This window comes from Enoplosus armatus, chromosome 13 (genome assembly GCF_043641665.1).
Source record: "Enoplosus armatus isolate fEnoArm2 chromosome 13, fEnoArm2.hap1, whole genome shotgun sequence".
Taxonomy (NCBI): Eukaryota; Metazoa; Chordata; class Actinopteri; order Centrarchiformes; family Enoplosidae; genus Enoplosus; species Enoplosus armatus.
In genome coordinates, this window is record NC_092192.1 from 21,768,715 (window position 1) to 21,789,260 (window position 20,546).

At 42.1% G+C, this 20,546-nt stretch overlaps 2 protein-coding genes across 3 annotated transcripts; both read right to left on the reverse strand.

The window, feature by feature from the left end:
* Positions 1–1,863: 1,863 nt before the first annotated feature.
* LOC139295638 (nuclear apoptosis-inducing factor 1) lies at positions 1,864–5,028 on the reverse strand. Its single transcript, XM_070917858.1, has 5 exons — positions 5,002–5,028; positions 4,085–4,282; positions 3,392–3,811; positions 3,128–3,181; positions 1,864–3,024 (listed from the first exon to the last, which is right to left on the reverse strand). The coding sequence occupies exons 2-5, from the start codon at positions 4,209–4,211 to the stop codon at positions 2,582–2,584; spliced, it is 1,044 nt and encodes a 347-aa protein (XP_070773959.1). The 5' UTR covers positions 4,212–4,282; positions 5,002–5,028; the 3' UTR covers positions 1,864–2,581.
* A 1,032-nt stretch (positions 5,029–6,060) lies between these two features.
* Positions 6,061–11,990, reverse strand: capns1a (calpain, small subunit 1 a). 2 transcript variants are annotated; one of them, XM_070917252.1, is made up of 11 exons: positions 11,964–11,990; positions 10,709–10,765; positions 10,563–10,599; positions 10,378–10,470; positions 10,174–10,231; positions 9,917–9,981; positions 9,184–9,252; positions 8,574–8,652; positions 7,913–8,029; positions 7,740–7,798; positions 6,061–7,600 (listed from the first exon to the last, which is right to left on the reverse strand). In XM_070917252.1, the coding sequence occupies exons 2-11, from the start codon at positions 10,753–10,755 to the stop codon at positions 7,574–7,576; spliced, it is 651 nt and encodes a 216-aa protein (XP_070773353.1). In that variant the 5' UTR covers positions 10,756–10,765; positions 11,964–11,990; the 3' UTR covers positions 6,061–7,573. The 2 variants fall into 2 exon arrangements, with proteins under 2 accessions (XP_070773353.1, XP_070773352.1); XM_070917251.1 differs by having other exon boundaries at positions 11,911–11,974.
* Positions 11,991–20,546: the final 8,556 nt, after the last annotated feature.

Here is a 20,546-nt window from a genome sequence, read left to right on the forward strand (position 1 = left end):
TTTTTCCTCAAAATTCTACACACAACACCCCATAATGACAACGTGAAAAAAGTTTGAGATTTTTGCAAATTTATTAAAAATAAAAAACCTGAGAAATCACATGTACATAAGTATTCACAGCCTTTGCTCAATACTTTGTTGATGCACCTTTGGCAGCAATTACAGCCTCAAGTCTTTTTGAATATGATGCCACAAGCTTGGCACACCTATCTTTGGGCAGTTTCACCCATTCCTCTTTGCAGCACCTCTCAAGCTCCATCAGGTTGGATGGGAAGCGTCGGTGCACAGCCATTTTCAGATCTCTCCAGAGATGTTCAATCGGATTCAAGTCTGGGCTCTGGCTGGGCCACTCAAGGACATTCACAGAGTTGTCCTGAAGCCACTCCTTTGATATCTTGGCTGTGTGCTTAGGGTCGTTGTCCTGCTGAAAGATAAACCGTCGCCCCAGTCTGAGGTCAAGAGCGCTCTGGAGCAGGTTTTCATCCAGGATGTCTCTGTACTTTGCTGCATTCATCTTTCCCTCTATCCTGACTAGTCTCCCAGTTCCTGCCGCTGAAAAACATCCCCACAGCATGATGCTGCCACCACCACGCTTCACTGTAGGGATGGTATTGGCCTGGTGATGAGCGGTGCCTGGTTTCCTCCAAACGTGACGCCTGGCATTCACACCAAAGAGTTCGATCTTTGTCTCATCAGACCAGAGAATTTTGTTTCTCATGGTCTGAGAGTCCTTCAGGTGCCTTTTGGCAAACTCCAGGCGGGCTGCTATGTGCCTTTTACTAAGGAGTGGCTTCCGTCTGGCCACTCTACCATACAGGCCTGATTGGTGGATTGCTGCAGAGATGGTTGTCCTTCTGGAATGTTCTCCTCTCTCCACAGAGGAACTCTGGAGCTCTGACAGACTGACCATCGGGTTCTTGGTCACCTCCCTGACTAAGGCCCTTCTCCCCCGATTACTCAGTTTAGATGGCCGGCCAGCTCTAGGAAGAGTCCTGGTGGTTCCGAACTTCTTCCACTTACGGATGATGGAGGCCACTGTGCTCATTGGGACCTTCAAAGCAGCAGAAATTTTTCTGTAACCTTCCCCAGATTTGTGCCTCGAGACAATCCTGTCTCGGAGGTCTACAGACAATTCCTTTGACTTCATGCTTGGTTTGTGCTCTGACATGCACTGTCAACTGTGGGACCTTATATAGACAGGTGTGTGCCTTTCCAAATCATGTCCAATCAACTGAATTTACCACAGGTGGACTCCAATTAAGCTGCAGAAACATCTCAAGGATGATCAGTGGAAACAGGATGCACCTGAGCTCAATTTTGAGCTTCATGGCAAAGGCTGTGAATACTTATGTACATGTGATTTCTTAGTTTTTTATTTTTAATAAATTTGCAAAAATTTCAAAAAAACTTTTTTCACATTGTCATTATGGGGTGTTGTGTGTAGAATTTTGAGGAAAAAAATTTATTTAATCCATTTTGGAATAAGGGTGTAACATAACAAAATGTGGAAAAAGTGAAGCGCCGTGAATACTTTCCGGATGCACTGTACAATGCAAATCATTCATCATTTATAAGCCTAAAAGTCAAATCTGGGCACAACGAATGGGGATCAGTAGTTTTTATACTTAACCGCGCTGTTTTACGGTCTATTGGACAATCAGACTATGAAGCAGTTCATATTTTCAGCAGTGCAGTGAGGTCAGATCATTTTATCAGCATACAGTCAAGATATAGGCTTTAAGCCAATAAAGCACCAGACGTGACCAAAAGTGCAGCCACCTGAACCCAGATGGATTCCCAGTCTGATCACTGGGTAGTCCACCAGAGCACTTTGCAGGCTCCCGGCTAGGAAAATAACCTCTGTTCTGTTTAAATACATGAGGGCTTTATTCCATATTTAAAAGAACTTATTGAAACTTTCATATTCAAGTGTTCATGTTTGCAGTGTAAAAAACAAAATCGGACAATCACAAATTGTTCAGTTACAGGTATTTTCAAAGTATCTAACACACCTTGTTTAGCTTTCAGACATATAGACCATATAATGGTCAGGTGCGGAAATCCACTCACCATTACAGTACATGTGATAATCTCCAGACACTGATGCGACTACAACTTATACAAGGACACACACATGGATTTGACTGACTTTTGAAAATGAAAGACTCATTCTTTGCATGTCAGCATCAAAAGAATGTAAAGGCTTTAACTGTGGTGTATGCTTGATTTAAAAAAAAAAATGCTTTACAATGCAATGCTTTACAGGAGTCTCACTTCAGTGGCAAAAAAAAAAAAACTCAACAAAAATAAAAACCCTCCACACGGTCTTTCTTTATCGCTAACATTGTTAACATTATTTTCTCAATCCATTTTCATGTGACCTCACAGACAGCAATTCCATCAATACAATGTTCCTACGAATACAGTTTTAAAATATAACCACAGAAAATCTGTTGAGTACTATCAAAAAGTACAGTAACCAGCGGTGGAGTCCAAAGGAACGGAGGGGTTCCTGCACCTGAAGGCCATGTATGTAGTCAGTGATACAACTTAACAACATCTCTGTCTGACGACTTTGTTGCTATAACGCTGGCCGTCCATTCAGTTTGTCATGCATGAGCGCGATGGCTCCGCCTGTGAAGTCTCTGAGAACCTGCACCGTCTCCCGCTGGAGCTGCAGCGACTCGCGCACAAACTCCTGCTGAGTCTCAGCCAGCTGCTGCACCGACTCAGACAGAAGCTCCAGGGAGCGGGAGACCGTCTCCAGCAGGATGTTGGTGGCGTGCTGCTCTTGAAGGCTCAGCGACGCATTATGCAGCATGCTGTCTCTCGTGCTCTGCGAGGGCTGAGCCGGCATGGGCAGCGGGGCCGTTGACGTCGAAGGTCCCGAGGACGTCTGAGGTTGTCCTTGTTTCTGGATGCCGTTGTTTCCTTGGTGATCCTCTGTTGGTTTTGCTGCCTGAGTGGAGGGAAGCACGTCATCCCTTTGGTCATCGTCCGAGTCTCCAAATGCAGCGTCGACATCTTGAGTCAAAACAAAAAGGCTCGTCAGTGTTTTCTTGTTAGTAAAACATGTTGCGAAAATCCAAGGTCTTTCTCAATTTGTGCCCAAATCTTGACAACTCACCTTCTGTCGTGGGTACTTCATACTGCACATCAAAGGCAGATTGTGTCGAGTCCCCTGCAACATTCAAAGCATATTAATAACACAATTTGCATGAATTCCTCACCATATGCATGTATATCTTGTGAGCTAAATGTGAGCACAGTGAGCGACGTTCAAAATAACTTACTGTGTGTTATGAGACTTATAAACTTCACTGATGTCTAGACTGAAATGAAGGCGACAACATTTTCATTTTTAGGTGAACTATTCTTTAAAAGCACTCACTTGTGGCGTAGGAGGTTGGTGGGGGCATAGACCCCATGTCCAACCCTCCGTTGGGAGAACTCTGCATTCCAATCATATCCTCCTCTTCCATTTCTTCTTCCTCCTCTGGCACATCGTCGTCATCGCCAAGCGGGCCAAAGTCACCCGCACTCTGGTCTTCCTCGTCCATCTCCAGGATCTGGAGCACTATTTTCTCTGTCTGATTAAGGTCTCGGGAAAGGCGCGAGTTGAGGCCCCTGTTGGGCACTGTCCCTGACCGCATGGCAGCCACTTTCCGCTTGGTGTCACACTTCAGATCGGACCACTTCTTGATGACCTCGATGACCTCGCGCTGGCACTCCCCGATCTCATTGACCCGTGCAGTAATCTCTGCCCATGTGCGCTTCTTCATGTCTGTTGGCACGCCACGGTTGAATTTGCCTTTAAGGGGGAAAAAACAAAATGACCATAAGCACTTCAAATTCAACCACATTCATACATTCAGTACACTTTCTAGTATACCCTTGTTTGCCCAAACCATCCAACCTGTTCTCTCTGCTTGGCTTTGTTTATTTTATGCTTTGGATTAACCAGCTACTGTGCAATCACTCCTTCACTTTCCAGGAACCCAGACACAAAACCTCAAAGCAATGTCTTCATTCAAGGAGGTGAATGAAACCATTCTGATTGGGAGGAGCACCTGAAGACACATACCCACAACAACCATACGATGCTTCCTCACTTCGTCCAACAATATGTGGACTTCGCTGAAAGAGAAACGGGCTTTTCTTTTCTTGAAGCGAGTAACACTGTCTTGGTTGTAGTATATGGGTGACGACATCCTCCACGCACACTGTCAATAGGTATCCAGCTGCTTTGTGGTCTCTGCTGTGCTTCAGCTCCTCCAGCTGTCTGGGGTGTTGTGTTCACAACAAAGTCAAAAAGAGCACACGAGTGTTAATGATATATCTGCTCATGTGTCACTAAACTAAATTAACCAGTGACATTAAGGGCTATACACAAAAAGCTGACTTGATGAGAGCAAAGGTAAGTGGTGTTACTGGAACGATAGCGGTATACTCAGAACAGCTGAGCAATGACCATGTGCACGCCTGGTTGGTTGATTAGCCAAATAGATAATGAATGATCATCATCAACATTTCAACTGTAGCGTAGTTACGTGCATATGTCTAACTGTCCTCGCATTAAGCAAGAAAACAGCAGCAGCTCAGCGTGATGATAACAATGTCAGTGCAAAGAGTGAATGAACAATGGACGATGCTATAGGCGCTTTATTCACGCGACAGCTTAGTTAGCTAGCTGACTGTATCTAGAGCCCACTCGTAGTTAACGTCACAGTCAAATGATACCTTAACCGACATTGCCCTGCTTATTTTTTAACGAGTAACGGTTAACTGATGTCCCTCATACAGTGCAGCATGCACTTAGTTAGCTTGTTTGAGTCTAATGTTACACAACAGCACACTAGGTTAGCTCTCTCTGCAGCAAGACGTTAGCTAGCTAATGCTATGTTAGAGTCAGAAATGGCTAATGAAGCACTTAGTTCACGTAACCTCACTTCACGAGGTATTCCTTAATGGCAAAAATAGCGAATGAGATGGTGAACATACCCCCAAGTCAAAGAAAGTGGGTTTTGGTCCAGAAACGTAATGATAAACTTCCCTCTCGACAAGATAGCTATTGTCAAGCTAGCCAGTATGAAGCTAACGCTACACAAAAGATGTCCGGTTAACGTTAGTTAGTTAGCTTGCTAGCCAACTAAAGCAGCTGGCTAAAGAATTCTCGACCAACGTAATGATATAAGTATGACAACAGTACATGATCTTTAAGTATTGCTTTCACGTGTAACTTATAACAATAACAGCGATTAACATAGTGATTTCGCTAATTATGTCGCTTCGTTTCATGTCTTGTGTTTCCCGTTGTAACAATGTGCTTTTATTTTGAAGGAGCGTGTCTTTCTTCTGGTATCGTAGGCTGACTTGATTCTACAACCAACACACACACACACACACACACACACGGTGGAAATACAGTATGTCTAGCTCAGGAAGATCTGAAGTATCTGATCCAATGATTCCCTCACTCGTGAAGCTCTTATTTCTTGACGCAGGGGGCGTTGGTATTTATCGCTTTACTGCATTAACAGTTAGTATGCTGGTGGTGTACAAGGTATGCAAAATAGAACAAATATTGATTTCACTTGAATGCGTCAGGTCTTCTGTCAGTGGAGGGCGCTGTTGTGTCATTTTGACGGTTTTAGTTGAAATCAAGGTTTCATAGTGCAGAAGAAGAGACATATTTATTTAATGCTATTAAAAAAATATAACCATATAATAGATTATTTCCAAAAAACCCCCAGTAACATTAAACATTAAATGTCCAGTGTTCCCCATTTATGTTAGGGAGGTTGTCATTTAGAAGCATTGAAGCGTCATAATCACAAAATATTGGCTGTAACTCCATATTTGGATTTGAATGAAGATTTCATATTAGTTGGCTATTGGAAATCGAACATTGGCTATTTGAAGTTCAAAATAGCCAATGTTCGATTTCAAATAAATGCTTTGCCAATCTGAGTGGTCCAGAAGCAGATCCCAGTTCAGCCTGAGTGAGAATCCAATAGTCACACAACAACTGTTCACAGTGCATCAAGTACAAGACCGACATTTTGAACATAGCCTTTTTATTCCAAATATGGCACAGGTTATTCATTTTACCAAGCATCTTCAGTGACAGTTTCATGACTGTGGCTATGACTACATGGGTTAAAAACCCCTTAGTAATGGCATCTTTACTATGGCTGCATGCATTAGTGGCATACACGATATATATTATCAATTTACACACTGTGCTGGCATTATGTGGTGCAGGCATTATGGAGAAGTACACAGTGATAAGTGATCAGTAAGCTGAGACATAGAGAATGCTACGGCCAAGTTACACTACCAGCATTAAACATGAATTGTCAAAATATTAGCCTGCCCACACAAAACATTGTATTTATACACTAACAAACTACTATGAATATTAGGTCACTTACAAGTTTGGTATTTTATTGACTTGTTTAGACCTTCTAGTGGCTGTAGAAAGCACTGGGATTCCTGACCGCTATGCATATACAGTAACAGTGCTACCCTGATGCAAAATAATGGGAGTGTACAAATCATTAAACCATGATCTGCTTGCAACTGGATGCGGTGCAAGCACATCAGAATTCAAACATTTACCCTACTTTACTGTAACCAAAATGGTGAGCTGTCTCACACTGTTGTTTTAGTGAACAAGAATCTCCAGTCAGTGGACTTGGGGCTGGTTTAACAAAGACACTGAATATAACGGACTGTGGTCTAACAAATATTAAAACTTCAGTTATAGTCTGTTTAGTTCTTATCTATTACAAGTCTCTGCGAAGGCGTTGTCCATCCACACAGTCTAAACACACCCACACAGTTCTGAGAAGGACATAATTAGGCAAAATAGGTGGAAACAACTGGGCGGGTGGCCATTCCAACCAAAAAAGTAGTGAAGTAGGTTTTTGTCAGCAGGTGTCAGTTGTCGAATGTTGAAGGTACGAGTGTTTGTAATAAGCCTGGGGTTAAGGTAGCAAAAAACTTGTCCGTCAATTTTGAAACTGTCCAACGTCAGCATTAAAGCATGAAAACAAACAGCGAAACTAATCTCCGCAGACCCCCTCTGACATACAATATCTGTGAAACCAGCCCCAGCCCACATTAGGTTTTTCACAAATTTCATGATGTAAAGCATCTTAATGTTGGCCTGCCCCCTCCTGTGCCACTTTGACTTGAGGGCATGAGGCGGATCAAGAGCAAATGCCAAGCAAGCGGACTGAATGACACAAATTCAACATACTATCATCTTTATGCACCTGAATCATGTTGGCTAACATACTTGTCCAGAGCATTCAGTGGCATTTGTTTTTGAGCCTCGAGCCATTGCGAGTGCAGGTGTGCCCTTTTACAGTATCAATTCTGTCTTGTGAGTATCGTGGAACAGCGAACAATCCCACGACACGTATTGCATTAACATTCTAAATACACCTGCACGCACAAGGGGGTCGCTGAATGACAGGAAGTTGTCGGGATGGTTGAGAAAATATTTAGTACTGTGTAGAAAAACAAAGTGGTTCCGTATAACAAGCAGGGGAGACATCGTCTGGACTCAAGAGTACATGGTCAACTGAAGCCACTGAAAAGACAAGAGCAGAGAAGATGACTGACTTTATGTAAACAGTGAACTGTTCCTATCAACTGAATCAAATACTTTTGAAATATCTTAATTCCAATAAAACCCCACTGATATTTAAAAAGAGCTGAGATCGGTTTACCTCCTGAACGTTGACTTTGATAGTCCCATTGTTATCCTTATCCAGGGTTTTGAAGGCACCTGAATCAGAGCAAATGTTAAGCCCACTACACCTTCAGTTTATGAAGTCAATCATTCTTATCACGCAGATAAAGCTGCTAAACCAATAAATAAATCCATTTATTTGAAACTCACGGCACATGGCATCCAGCCTCACAAGGCAGCCGATGTAGTTGTCGAAATCCATGTTCCCGTTTTCGTCGCTGTATCTGCGAATGATCATCTGGAACAGCTGGTCATTGAGGGGGAAGCCTGAGGACGAGATTAACAGATGAAAACACCGTATATTACCGTTGAACAGCAATTACATAAAAAGCGTACCCACACATAGGCTTAAGACTGCACTGTTCAACACAAATATATACAAACGACTGGTGCGACATTCAAATCACTAACCCTTTACACAGCAGCTCAAAGATGAGGCTGTCAAAAGAGTTCAGAAACATTTGACTAATATTTGACTAGCTGCCCTTATCTACGAATTTGTTGGAATATTTAACTAGTGTTAAACTGGCCATACAAGATAATAAAATGATGCCAGCAGAGGCTAAACCAAACCCAACCTCACAAATTCCACATTTGATGGAATAATAATAATGGTAAAATGATCATATTTACATGTAGGTTTTCTGGATTATGAAACAACTCTCCCTCCATGACTATTGCTCTACCTGTGGCTGTTATTACTGGTGTTAATAAACCTTTTGGTTTCGCCTACATCTTTTCAGTGGCTGTGTAGGCAACAACACACAATACTACACAACACTAAGGGAAATAAAAAATAAAAAAATCTCACCAGCAGCTCTGAAAGCATTGGGCAACTCATCTGCACCAATGACACCGGAGCCATCTGTGTCGTGGGCTTTGTACACTCCCTGAACAATAACAAGGAAGTATTTAAAGCATATATGCTTTATGAAAGTTTCCTAGTAAGCTCATTCACAACCTAGAACAATATGTCTCTGTAACAACCTACATAGCTGCCAATATGTTTGTAACAACTATATGAGAAATTCCTTTTAAAAATGAATACAATTGATTACGTGTTTTATGTTTTCCTTGTACTAATAGGCTTAATTCAAGTACCAAATACATGTGTCACATGACAGGTAATTTGTTACCAAGATCCATTTGACAGGAAATTAAATGATCCGTTTAATACTGTGTGCACTTCATTAAACAGATGTATGTCTATGTCAAACATGGCACTTAATCAAAGTAATGAGAAGTTTGGCGCACTGTACATTCAAAGTCCTCCCTAAACAGCTGATACTGTATATACTTGAAGCTACAGCTCCTTCTGTGTTCACTGTTACTGGAGATGATTAACAATGGCCACAGGAATGTAACTGCAGCACAGAAACGGATGTGGGGGACAAATGGAACGGGGGGCCTGTTGTACTTGCCTGCCATTTCTTTATATTGTTCCAGAGGTGTTTGAATTCATGAAAGCCGAGTTTCCCAGTGCTGTCACTCTGAAGCAGCAGCATTAAGGACAACAGACATCAGGTGTTCTTCCTTGGCTCCAGCTCAAACAAACAGTGGAATTACTTGTGTGCCCGCTGTATTTGCCTAAGGCGTATTATGACGTGCCTTCCTGGGGTTTACACTACAAATGACAAGGACCACGTAACTGCCATTTAGCTACCTTTACACTGTTGATTACTAATGAACAAAATAGAGTTTACTTCCAGCTTACATTACAGAGCTATGAACCCCCTGTTTGCACAAGCCAAGCATAGTCTCAGAGCTTTTGACAGTTTGACCAAATTTCTGGGATCATGGCCCTTTACTTTTGGAGCAGAATGCTCGAGGAAATCTGATATCCGCTCAGTGCTTAACCCTCACACATTTCAAGGTCATCGATCCTCACCATCCAATGCTGCTGGCCAAAAGGAGTGGGCATAGCCCAACTGTGAAAATCTTCTTTGGCTGGCCAAATCATGACAGTACTTTGCCTCAATGTTTCAACATATGTCCGCAGCCTTTATGAGCTATGGGTGTGATGGAGTCTGGTGAGGCGACGCGTCCCTCTTTATAGCCAACTGTTGATGTATTTGTCCTGTCCTGTCACCATCAGGCTCATACTGTCACCTGGACACACAACACAAAAAAGCCTACTATTGATAGAAAGGATACATCCATGACTGCCACCATGCTTCTGCAAGACTCAATGCTGAAACCATCCGTCTTCAGGTCTCCACCTGAAATACGAGAAAAAGCAGTCATTCACCACGTTGTGCACGCCTCTTTTACAGATGGATAAGAAGTGCAGAAGTTGTAAAGGACTGAATCTCGACAGAGTTAAAGTTAGACCACAAACGACGACACGAAATGCGCGCAGGGACGTGTAAGAGACAGACTCTATAAATATGACACACATAAACAGGTCTTACGCTTTGCAATGATTCTGTTGAGAATGTTCATCAGCTCAGGTGGGCTCACTTCCATGTCCTACGTGACAAATATTTAACAGTGTGAACCTGTACAGACACCCAACTGCATGGTGTAACACAACAGAAGATGGAGAAACATTCTTTCATCAGTTAGTATATGGAATATATATAGATAGCGTCGTTACAGGTTGACATAGCACTCACATCTCCAGCGAGTTGCTGGAAGACTCTGCGGAACTGTTTCTCCTCGTCGCTCTCATGCTGCTCTGCATATACAGCTGGCCTGCGTGGTGGAGGCTGCGGGACAGAGTCACAGCAGACATTAGAATCCAGAGGCGGCAGGACAGTGATGGTCAGACAGAGCTGCTAATGCAATGACTGCTACTCACAGGGTCAGAAGGCACAAACTGGGCCGGGTCGATGTTGCTACAAAGATGAGGTTAAAAGTGAAGAGACAAGTTAAGACACAAACCGCCTTTTTTTTTTTTTTTTTTTTTTTTCGTGGCTCAGACAGGTACTTTGTGCAGATTCTCACCTGACAACATCGATGACGCCACTGAGAAATTTTTTGGCAAAAAACATCTTCTGTCAACTGTTAAGGACAAATGAAAAACATACATTAGATGATAGATTGACACCTCAAACAACACCCAAGTCCAGATTCTCGAAAACACTCTTTTACTAAAGACTTCGGCACTGTAGGATCATGGTTTTAAGCATGCATCTATGGAGTAAGTCGAATAAAATACTTCGAAAAGCATGGCAGATGATCACTTGTGGATAGAGTAGAACTGACTATAGCAATTAACTAGACCTGAATTCAAACTTGCTCTAGTTTTTCCCCCCTCAAAAAGGGAAATCCCAAGCAAAACCAGAATTTTAGATGGAACAAAATAGTCAGAAAGCAGGAGTAGAAGGCATACACAAAAAAATAAACACAACATACACAGACGATGCAAAGCGTCTGTCAACCACTGCAAAACATGAACTGGTTTTAACGTCGTTCGCTATTCCGTCCTGTCATATTTAAGATACATATAGTGTTTGAGAAGCTGCTACCAGCAGCACTGGTTGAGCTTGTTGTCTATGCAGCAATGGCATGCAGCCATGCCCTAAGGGGATGAATAAAGTATCCAAGCCCTGTGTTTCCTTCGATTACTACAGCGGAGTTGGAATAATTAGCGGCACACCCACTACAGCCCCTCTTGAAATGTTTCCTGTTGTGGAAAAAAAAAAAAAAAAATTCAAAGCCGCACCCAGATTACAAAAAAACAGATCCGATTTCAAAAGGTTGTCATAGTGCAGCATACATTTATAAATACACCTTGGAACTTTAAAAAGCCCGCTAGCGAGTTTTTACAGTTTGAAAGATTAGTTACGTTAGCGTAACGTTACTCTAACCTCGCGGAAGACAGAGCTAACATTACGCTCCAGGCTTAACGTTAGCATTGTGTCAGATTAGTTTATATTATTAACCCAATCAATTGCAGCTGTCTAATACCGAAAAGGCGTTGTCTGAACCGCACAACCTCCTCACAGAACAGACATGAGATACTGGCGATAGCGTGTGAAGCAGCTAGCATAACTAACTTTAGCGTTAGCTAAGCTAACTTGTCGTTACACGTAAAGGCACGTCAAATTCAGCTAAACTCGGAATTGTCGTGCTTAACAACTATCTAATCCTACACTGTTTCTAAAGCAAACGTTGGTGGTCTAAAACTCGACGTCTGTATTTACCGTGAGGAGACAGCACTTTGTAAAGTTGCAGGCAGTAAACGGCTTCCACTAACCTCAGCTGGCAGGAGGGTCCGTCAACACGCCCCAAATGACGCCGCAGAGAGGACCTGGGATGCGAGAGGAGGTCTCACTTCTGGTCGGCATTTCCGTCTTTGCTTCGGGGTTCAGTAAAGATTCGATATGATGCGATACACTTCACTTCTTCTGTTTGTACTGCCCGGTGTCTGCTTGCGTTGACAGCGCTTTAAGACGTGCATTCAGATCGTATTTACATTATACCCCCCCCCTAGTAGTGTGATAACGTGCAACGGTGATTAGTTAAGTCACGTCAATTTTATTTATATACCCCGATATCACTAATCACAATTTGCCTCAGGGGGGGGGGACATGCAATAGATGTCATGTATATTCGCTTAGGTTACATTGTGTAAGTAAAGAGTTAGAATTATTGTTTTGTTATTACTGAAATATAAACATTATTTGTCGTGCGGCGCGTCTCATCAAATGATGCTGTAATGTATGCGACGTTAGCAGCGCAGAGATCTTACCACGACGACATTTCCGGGTTATAGACGATGTGTCTCTTTATAAGCTACATCGTCTTTGTTGTATTTCTCCTTTCTTCGTTTCGTTTGTCTGTTTACTCATTTCTTTTTGCGCAGTGTGCGTGTTGAGTAACGGCGTCTTCCTGCCACCGTCTGATGGTGGAGTGTGAACCCGAGGAGCTGTTTTATGAAGTATAATATACCTTTATTGTTTAGATATGCGATTTCATGCTCTCTCTCTCTGTGCAAATAGGGTCTTCCAGTAATTAGTTGTTTTGTTTTTCACCGTTCCAAGACGCGTTTGATGCCAAAGGTGTTGACTTGTTCTACATTTAAGTCAGTGATGATATATATTTTATTTATATATATATATAGCAGTTCCACCTCATTTCAACTTTGACCTCCACACAGGTATATAAACATGTTCTGAGGACCTTTTATGGTACATAAAGTGAAACAAACCTCTTTTCTATCCAAACAAAAAGAATAAAAACAAACAAACAAAAAAACACACCATCAGTAAATATATTACACCGCAGCAACACTGTACTGGCTTCTTCCAGACTTAACATTAAGGTGTCAGTGAAGGCTTGGGCTCGATAATGTACTGTGTCATTATCTGTTATGGTATCACCATAATATGCAATTACACAGTGTTGCTGTGATATTTGTAGTCTCTTCTGTAATGATAACAGCCACACACACACACACACACACACACACACACAGAATGATTGTTACTAACTGTGCCAAAGTAAAATGTGTCAAGGGAGCCAATTGCCTTACGCCAACATAAAAAGAAAACACAAAAATGTAAAAAAGAAAACTTGGATTCAGTTGCTCAAAAAAAGAGAGAAAACTCGGCTCATTCTCACTTATCAGTGTTCTTTCGCGTGCTTGTGGCTGACTGGCCCTGCTTCTGTCTATACGTTCATGTATTTCCATACAGTAAAACAAACATTCAGACTTGACACTAAAGTGTTTTAGCCTCTTTTCCAGAAGCTGCAAGTCAACACAGCGGCGTGGGCTCAGTGTGAACATAGCTGTAACAGGAGGCAGTAGATGCACAACATTTAGCAAAGCAGTTGTTTTAATGCAACGATGACAGTCTTCTGGTAGTTTGGGCACAAAGTTGATTGGCTACAGTGAACAAATGAACTAGTTACGAGATAAGATCAAGCTTAAAGTGATCAGAGCTGTAAATATTATGAAGCGCTTGACAAAAGTAAACTAGAATATAAACAGGATATTACAAATGAAGTTCATCTATTGGCATTCTACTCATTGTGAATGGCATCACATGGAGATTTATATGTGCTGCTCCCCACTGTGCTCCGCTCTACAGAACCTGAGTTCATAATCGTTTTTGTCTCAGACATTCCGGTCTGATTTGTATTGTGTGGTTTGTCACAGAGTGAGCACTCTGATCATCTCCTCCCTCCGCTAACCGTCACTGAAAACTACAGTAGGAAAGAGACATCTTCATTTAGCTGGAGATCGCCATGCAGCTCCTTCATTGACCCAGGTCTGGTCCCTGGAACCCTAGTTTGAGAACCACTGCATTTTAGTGGCAGCTGAGGCATCACTGGAGCTTCGGCGCCATGTCCCCCCCCCCCCCCCCCCCCCCCACATCACTCAGTTTTACTTTGCTATATCTATAAATGAAAGATTTCTTTGGAGAAGAATATTTTCACGACGGTTCATTGAGGAGCTGGAGCGCCGTTAAAAGGCCCTAACAATCCCTCTGAAGATTTGCCAATAGACTTGGGGCATGTTTAAAAATGATAGCACGCCACATTGAATAATTAAACACAGCTTAATGAGAACGGAGAGAAAATTGTGTTTTCATTTATTTTGACAAAATCCTATTCTCTGATAATTGGATCATATGAGCAGTGATTACCCCATACTTGTAATGGATTGTGCCAAACTGCCAAGGGTAGGTTTTTTTTGTTCTATGTACTGCTTTTTGTTTCTGCAGACGGAGCTGTAGTCACAGATACAGCTGTCAAGTGTTATATTTAATCTGTTCAGGTGCACTCCGACTGGGGCCCTCATTTCCTGTCACCTCTCTACTGTCTACCCACTAACAATGGCACAAAAATGCCCAACAAATGCTTAAAACTAAGCTACAAATCCTACAGTTTATTCATTCTACAGAGTTTCACTTTCCAGGAAGATGAATCAGTGCACACAGTTGATCAGGCTGTCATCTTTACAGGGTGAGATATCAGAAATCAACCCTAGCAGGCTGCGTTCTGTCCTTCCAGCTTGACAGAACATTTTACTGACATTCCTGGCCAACTGACTTGAAAATGGTTCAATAGCAATAATTTGAATATTGGCACAAAGATCAAACGTCGGCGTTAATCATCTGCCTTTCCTGCCACAGCTCTTACACAGGCCAGGAGGCTCAGCCCCAGAACAGCAACCCCCACCCCCACACCCACCCCCACCCTTGGGTTTAACTGGCGTAAAATGGGACTGAACACAGGTTTGACAGCTGAAGGACAGAAACTGTTTGTCCATCATGCTGCCTTCAAAGTGGCGCCGCAAGAATTCAAAAATGACAGTTGACAGTCTTCGGACATGCAGATTTTAACGCGTGTGTTTAAGTGTAAGTGTAAGTGTAAGTGTAGGTGCTGAATTAAACCAACAGGTGGAGTCAGAGAGCATTTGCCAGAGCTGAGTTATGGGAAACACACTGCTGTATATTCTGCATTCAGCATCCAAATACTGTTGGTATAAGTCATTTACATAAAGTCTGGTCTGTCTGCAATTAGCTGAATGCAGCCATGGCTGATGTCACTGTTTTTTTTTCCTTTGCTGATGAGAGCCGCTCTGTCTGCACTGCTACATTTCTGCTACAGTCAGACCTATAAAAAGCGGCCCCTCTGTATTTTCTCTTTTGACGTGGTGATACGGAGGTTTGGCATCCAAAATTGTCATTTCAAGCACGACGGGGCTCCTGACGGATTACAATAATGTTTGCACTGATTCAGTTCACAAGAAGATCCTCACCCACGCCACTCACTCACCAACAGACTAACCTGATATATATTGACATCAATCTGATGTTTGTGCTCATAACCTTTAGAATCTGAAAATCCCTCCCTGCTCACATTGCTAATCACTGTCTATTTTCACTGATTTACCACAAAACCATGAAATAAAGGCGTATTTATTGGAGTGTTCTGACTCTCTGACACTTTGACAATCTCTTGTTTCTTCGTCCCAGTGCCGCTCTGTTTTTTTTGTTTGTTGTTTTTTTATTTTTTTTTATCATAGCTACATCTCCTCTTAATCCCTCATGGCCAAGCACTATCACGGTTGCCTTGACAGTGCAGACACTTCGCCTGCTCTCCCCTCAGCTGATAAGTCTCAGTCCTACTACCCTCCACTCTCACCGCCGACGGAAATAGGATTCATAAATACGACGGCGACATGACCATGAACAACGTTTTCACTGCTGCTGCTGCTGCTGCTGCTTACATCTCTCTAGTTTCTGCCCCTCAGAATCTCACGTGGAATCATGAAGAATCTTTAAGCTTTGAGTTACAGCGATGACAGCACTGTTGGCGTACAGTCTCTCAAACTATAGGCTTGATTTTCACAACTGCGACCAGGTTACTAAATTATAGAAAAGTTCAGGCATTGCACCACCTGCTTTGATTCTGTGAATGCACTATTCTTCCTGTAAACAAAACATCCCATGTGCCAGTGGCTCACTATGCAGCACTATTACACTTGTGCTTATTGTCATTGCACGGCGTGTACTGCATACGAAATGTGACACACTGTGAGGCTTTTTGAATGCATGTGTTTCCATATAGCTGGAGTTGAACCTGATATTTAAGACGTGATAATATACGATGTGCAGTGCAGAAACAGTGATATCTATCCTTCAGATCCCACTCCAGCTAAAATTACTCCATCCATGAAATAGAGGTATCCATGGTTACATCAGGAGCCATGTTAAAGGGTGCCTCAGTGTATCTCTATTCTCTAGCAGTCTCCACCTTTTTCCCTCATTCATCATTTGAAAGAAATCACTGTGCCACCTCAAGGTTTCCGACGGCTATGATTCGGTTCTGCAAATGTGATTTGCAGTGAGTCATTTCAATAACATTGATGACAATAGACCAGCTATGAAATATCTCTCAATAATGAATGCAAACCATATTATATCTGCAGTTACCTGCGTGACTTTGAGGGAGTGATATGCAGAGCTTATGTAGCTTGGTGCTACACAGGCTGCAGATTGAAATATTGTATAGGAGCATCCCCAATACGACATATTTGCAGTCTTCAGAACAACCTGTTACCTTGACAACGCAATTTTATCATTCAAGCCCATTGCTACCTTCTCTCACAGCAGGAATCAAATGTGCCTTAAATGTATACTGCTGCAGGGTTTTACACCTCAATTCAAGGTAGAAATGAGACATCTGACAGTTTGAGATGTGCAGAAGATTTTCGAATTATGATTCCACTCCAGTGTTGCACAAGGGACAATGTGTCTTTTGCCTTTACAATGGTAGGAAGGTGCTTTTGGTCTGAAGTGCTTAATAAACAGCAGATTGGACAGTACGATTAAAGGAGATAGTGGAAGATAAGGTTTTAAAATGAGATAATTAAGACTGAAAATGCTGTTGTTCTTCACAGTAAACAACATAACAGATATTTTAAGCATTCCAGATATCTCTGTAATGGCATGTCGTTAGGAGGGATAAACTGCAGGGGATTAGAGAGAGAAGTTCATAAATTCAAATTGGCAACATGTAATTCCCCAAATACCAGTGACCTCAGGGCGGTTACTATTTCCAATGACTTACTCATTGCAGTTCTATGCCCAATTGTCAGGCCTTATTTGCAAGTTAGTTAGTCATTCTGATAATTGTTATGCAAACTAAATGCAAGCTTTCCATGAGGCGAGTCCATCTGCTGTTGTGCCTCTTTCGCTGAATTCCACAAGCACCCAGGAAGGATTCCAGCATTTTTCCAAAAGGTATCCAAACCAAATTAGCAATGAACGTTTATCTCCGGGAAACCCAGAGCAGTTAGAAAAAGGTGGATGTTGAGATGGGACTGAACCTTCATGTTTCTATCATAAATACAGGGTGGTATTCAGAATTACTGAGATCATCAGTACAAGAAAAAAAAAAAAAACAACAGTACATTAATTGCAGTTTGTTTGTACATCTATCTAATTATGAATTTTGTTTTTTGAAATCTTCATTTATTGGCATCAGTTCTCTATTTGCGTTTAAGTAAAATGGTCCTCTTCACACTGCAACACTGCCAAGAATAACATACCAGTCTGAAACATATTGGGGCCGACCTTCAAAACATCCACTGTTATATGTTGCCTGCTGACTGCTGATGAAATGTAGCTATCCAGCTGACTCTGAGACAGTCAATGACCATGTCCATTGTCCCCGCTAAATAAACAAATGAAATAAATAAATATATCATGTTTCAATTGTAGAATGTAAACTGCAGGTCGCTAAAACAAGTCCCAGAACAAATACTGTGGACATGACCCCAGCATAGCTACAGCCCTGTATATATGTGTGTGTGTGTGTGTGTGTGTGTGTGTGTGTGTGTGTGTGATGTCACCTTCCTCGCCTGTGCAGCTGAGCTCAGAAGATTAGGGATGTATTTGTTGGATAATGGACAAGGTCAAACAGTGTAGGAGGAATGGCCGTGTGCTGGATTGGCTCATGGACGTTGTTACATAAAAGTCATGGCAGCCTCTAACATGTTGCAGGACTTTGAAATCATTCCCACTAACTTGACCGTAGTTCTGCGTGGACGTGATTGGGATCGTGCTCCGAGCTGATGTACAGTTTGCATTCAATGATATAACATGTAGCACGTGATTCAGGGGTGCTTTCTATTGAGTTGAGTACTGGCAAACCCCCCCCCGGGGATCAATAAAGTATTTCTGATTCTGATTCTGAATCCGGAGTCAACCTGGTTTGACTTGTATTCCAACTAAAAAGACTGGAAACTGGAAACTGATCACCACAGTTTGCACGGATCAGCTGTGCACGGCTAAGGCTGATATGTTATTATATTATCCACCTCTGACAGAACAGAGGTCCCTCTCAAATGAAATCTAATTTATTCAACTTGATTAAACTAATTTATTCAACTTGATTAAACAACAAAAAGGGTCTGATCGGTCCCCAGAGTTGCTGTGTCATTGAACGGTGTGTGTCACCCTGCTGTCACACTGAAAACGATTTTCTTCGCCCTGCAGGGCTTCGGTGGAGAGTTTGAATGTCCTGCGATGGTCTGAATGCTCACTCGGGAGTCTCTCCACCACAAAAAAAAAGAGAAAAAAATCGGATGGGTTGGCACGAAATGGGCGACACACACTCATGCGCTCCTCAGGATAAACTGTAGTAAATTTAGTGATGCCTTAACTTTTCATCTAGGTCAACATTTCAATTTGTCCAACACTTTGATTCATGACCAAATACCTGTCAAACTGCTCAGCTCAGAAACAGCCCGCAAGCTTTGTGTTTAGCGCTCATCAGCAAATGTGAAGAGATGGGGAGTAATAGCAGCACTGTTAGCAATGTTAGCATGCTGACCGTGTTACCTCCTCACAGAGCCGCTAGCGTGGCTGTAGTCTCGTTTCCTTCCGCTTTACATCAGCCCTCCCATGGTCCACACACACACACACACACACACACACACACACACACACACACACACACACAGGTGTTTTCACTCATGGTACCTAATTAGACCTCTTCTCAGGATGTGTAGGCGTGGACAGACTGGGCTTGATTGACATCTCCTTCACTCTCCTGAGGACGGGACCTTTCACATCATTTATCAGTCTGTTTCAACATTTCTGGGTCTTTCATTCGTAGCACAGCTCCACCCTTTTAATTAGACAGAATAAGTCCTATTTAATAATAATGATGAAAATACCTGTGTGTGTGTGTGTGTGTGTGTGTGTGCTGGGCCTATAGGTGCAAAAACAGTGGCTTGGCCTTGGCCAATGTAACATCCCATAATCTTTGAGTTTATTTGGCAGCGGAGCGCCTGTGTTCAAAATGTGATCACAGAGAAGACAAACATTTGAAGCCATCTCTTGGATGCTCAAGTGAATGAAACAAAATGCTCATGTTTGCAGACCAAAGTCACCACCACTCCAAGTTACAAAACAAGCTTTTCAAGCTGAACAACATAATGAGGTACTGCTATCCGTTATCTGACATCCTACAAACACAGTTCACGTTTACGATGTGCTCCGACTGGGCACTCCAGAAATCGATCTATTCATAGGTTGTGTTGGTTGCAATTATATAAACGCTCGACCTTTCACTCCAGTGAGACCGAGCCGGGGGGGAGGGAGGGGGGGGGGCAAGGTGGAGAATAAAAGCAACAGAAGACAAGTGATGTTAAAATGAACATTTATAATGACTCTTTGTTGCCGTCGCAAAAATAATCTTTAAAAAACAATTCAATTATTAACACTGAAATGCTGACTTCACTGGTAGTCCACGAGTCATAAAACACAACTCACTGAATTTCTTTTACAAACACAGTACTACAGTTACATTAAATAGTCATTACCGTTAAATCTATTAATGAATAATGTCCAAATAAACTAATAATAAAAACAATGACACTTTTAAAATCCTCTCATTCCCTCACCATAGTAGCTGTTGTCTTTTTTTTTTTTTTTTTTATCAACAGTGTATCATTTAGAAAATATACTGCTTCTGAGATGTTTCTCTGACAAAAGCAGAAAAACAGACTGGCAGCATAACAATAATGGTACATGAGCTCAAACGTCGCACAATTAGGGTGATGTTTTTCAAGGGGAGTGGAAATGGGACGTAACCATTCCAGTGATCTAACATTTAGTTATGTAGGCTGGCTGCCTTTTGGCTCAGTATGGAATTATTTGGCACTCTTGCTGACAATATTTGCCATAAAAAGCTTTCATAATTTCTCTAAAATGGCACAAGAAGACATTTTCCTCTCTTTTCTGAACATATTCAGAGGACTTTTTCATTTTTAAAAGACATATAAATGCTGTCCTAGAAAGCCCTTTAGGTAGTTAAC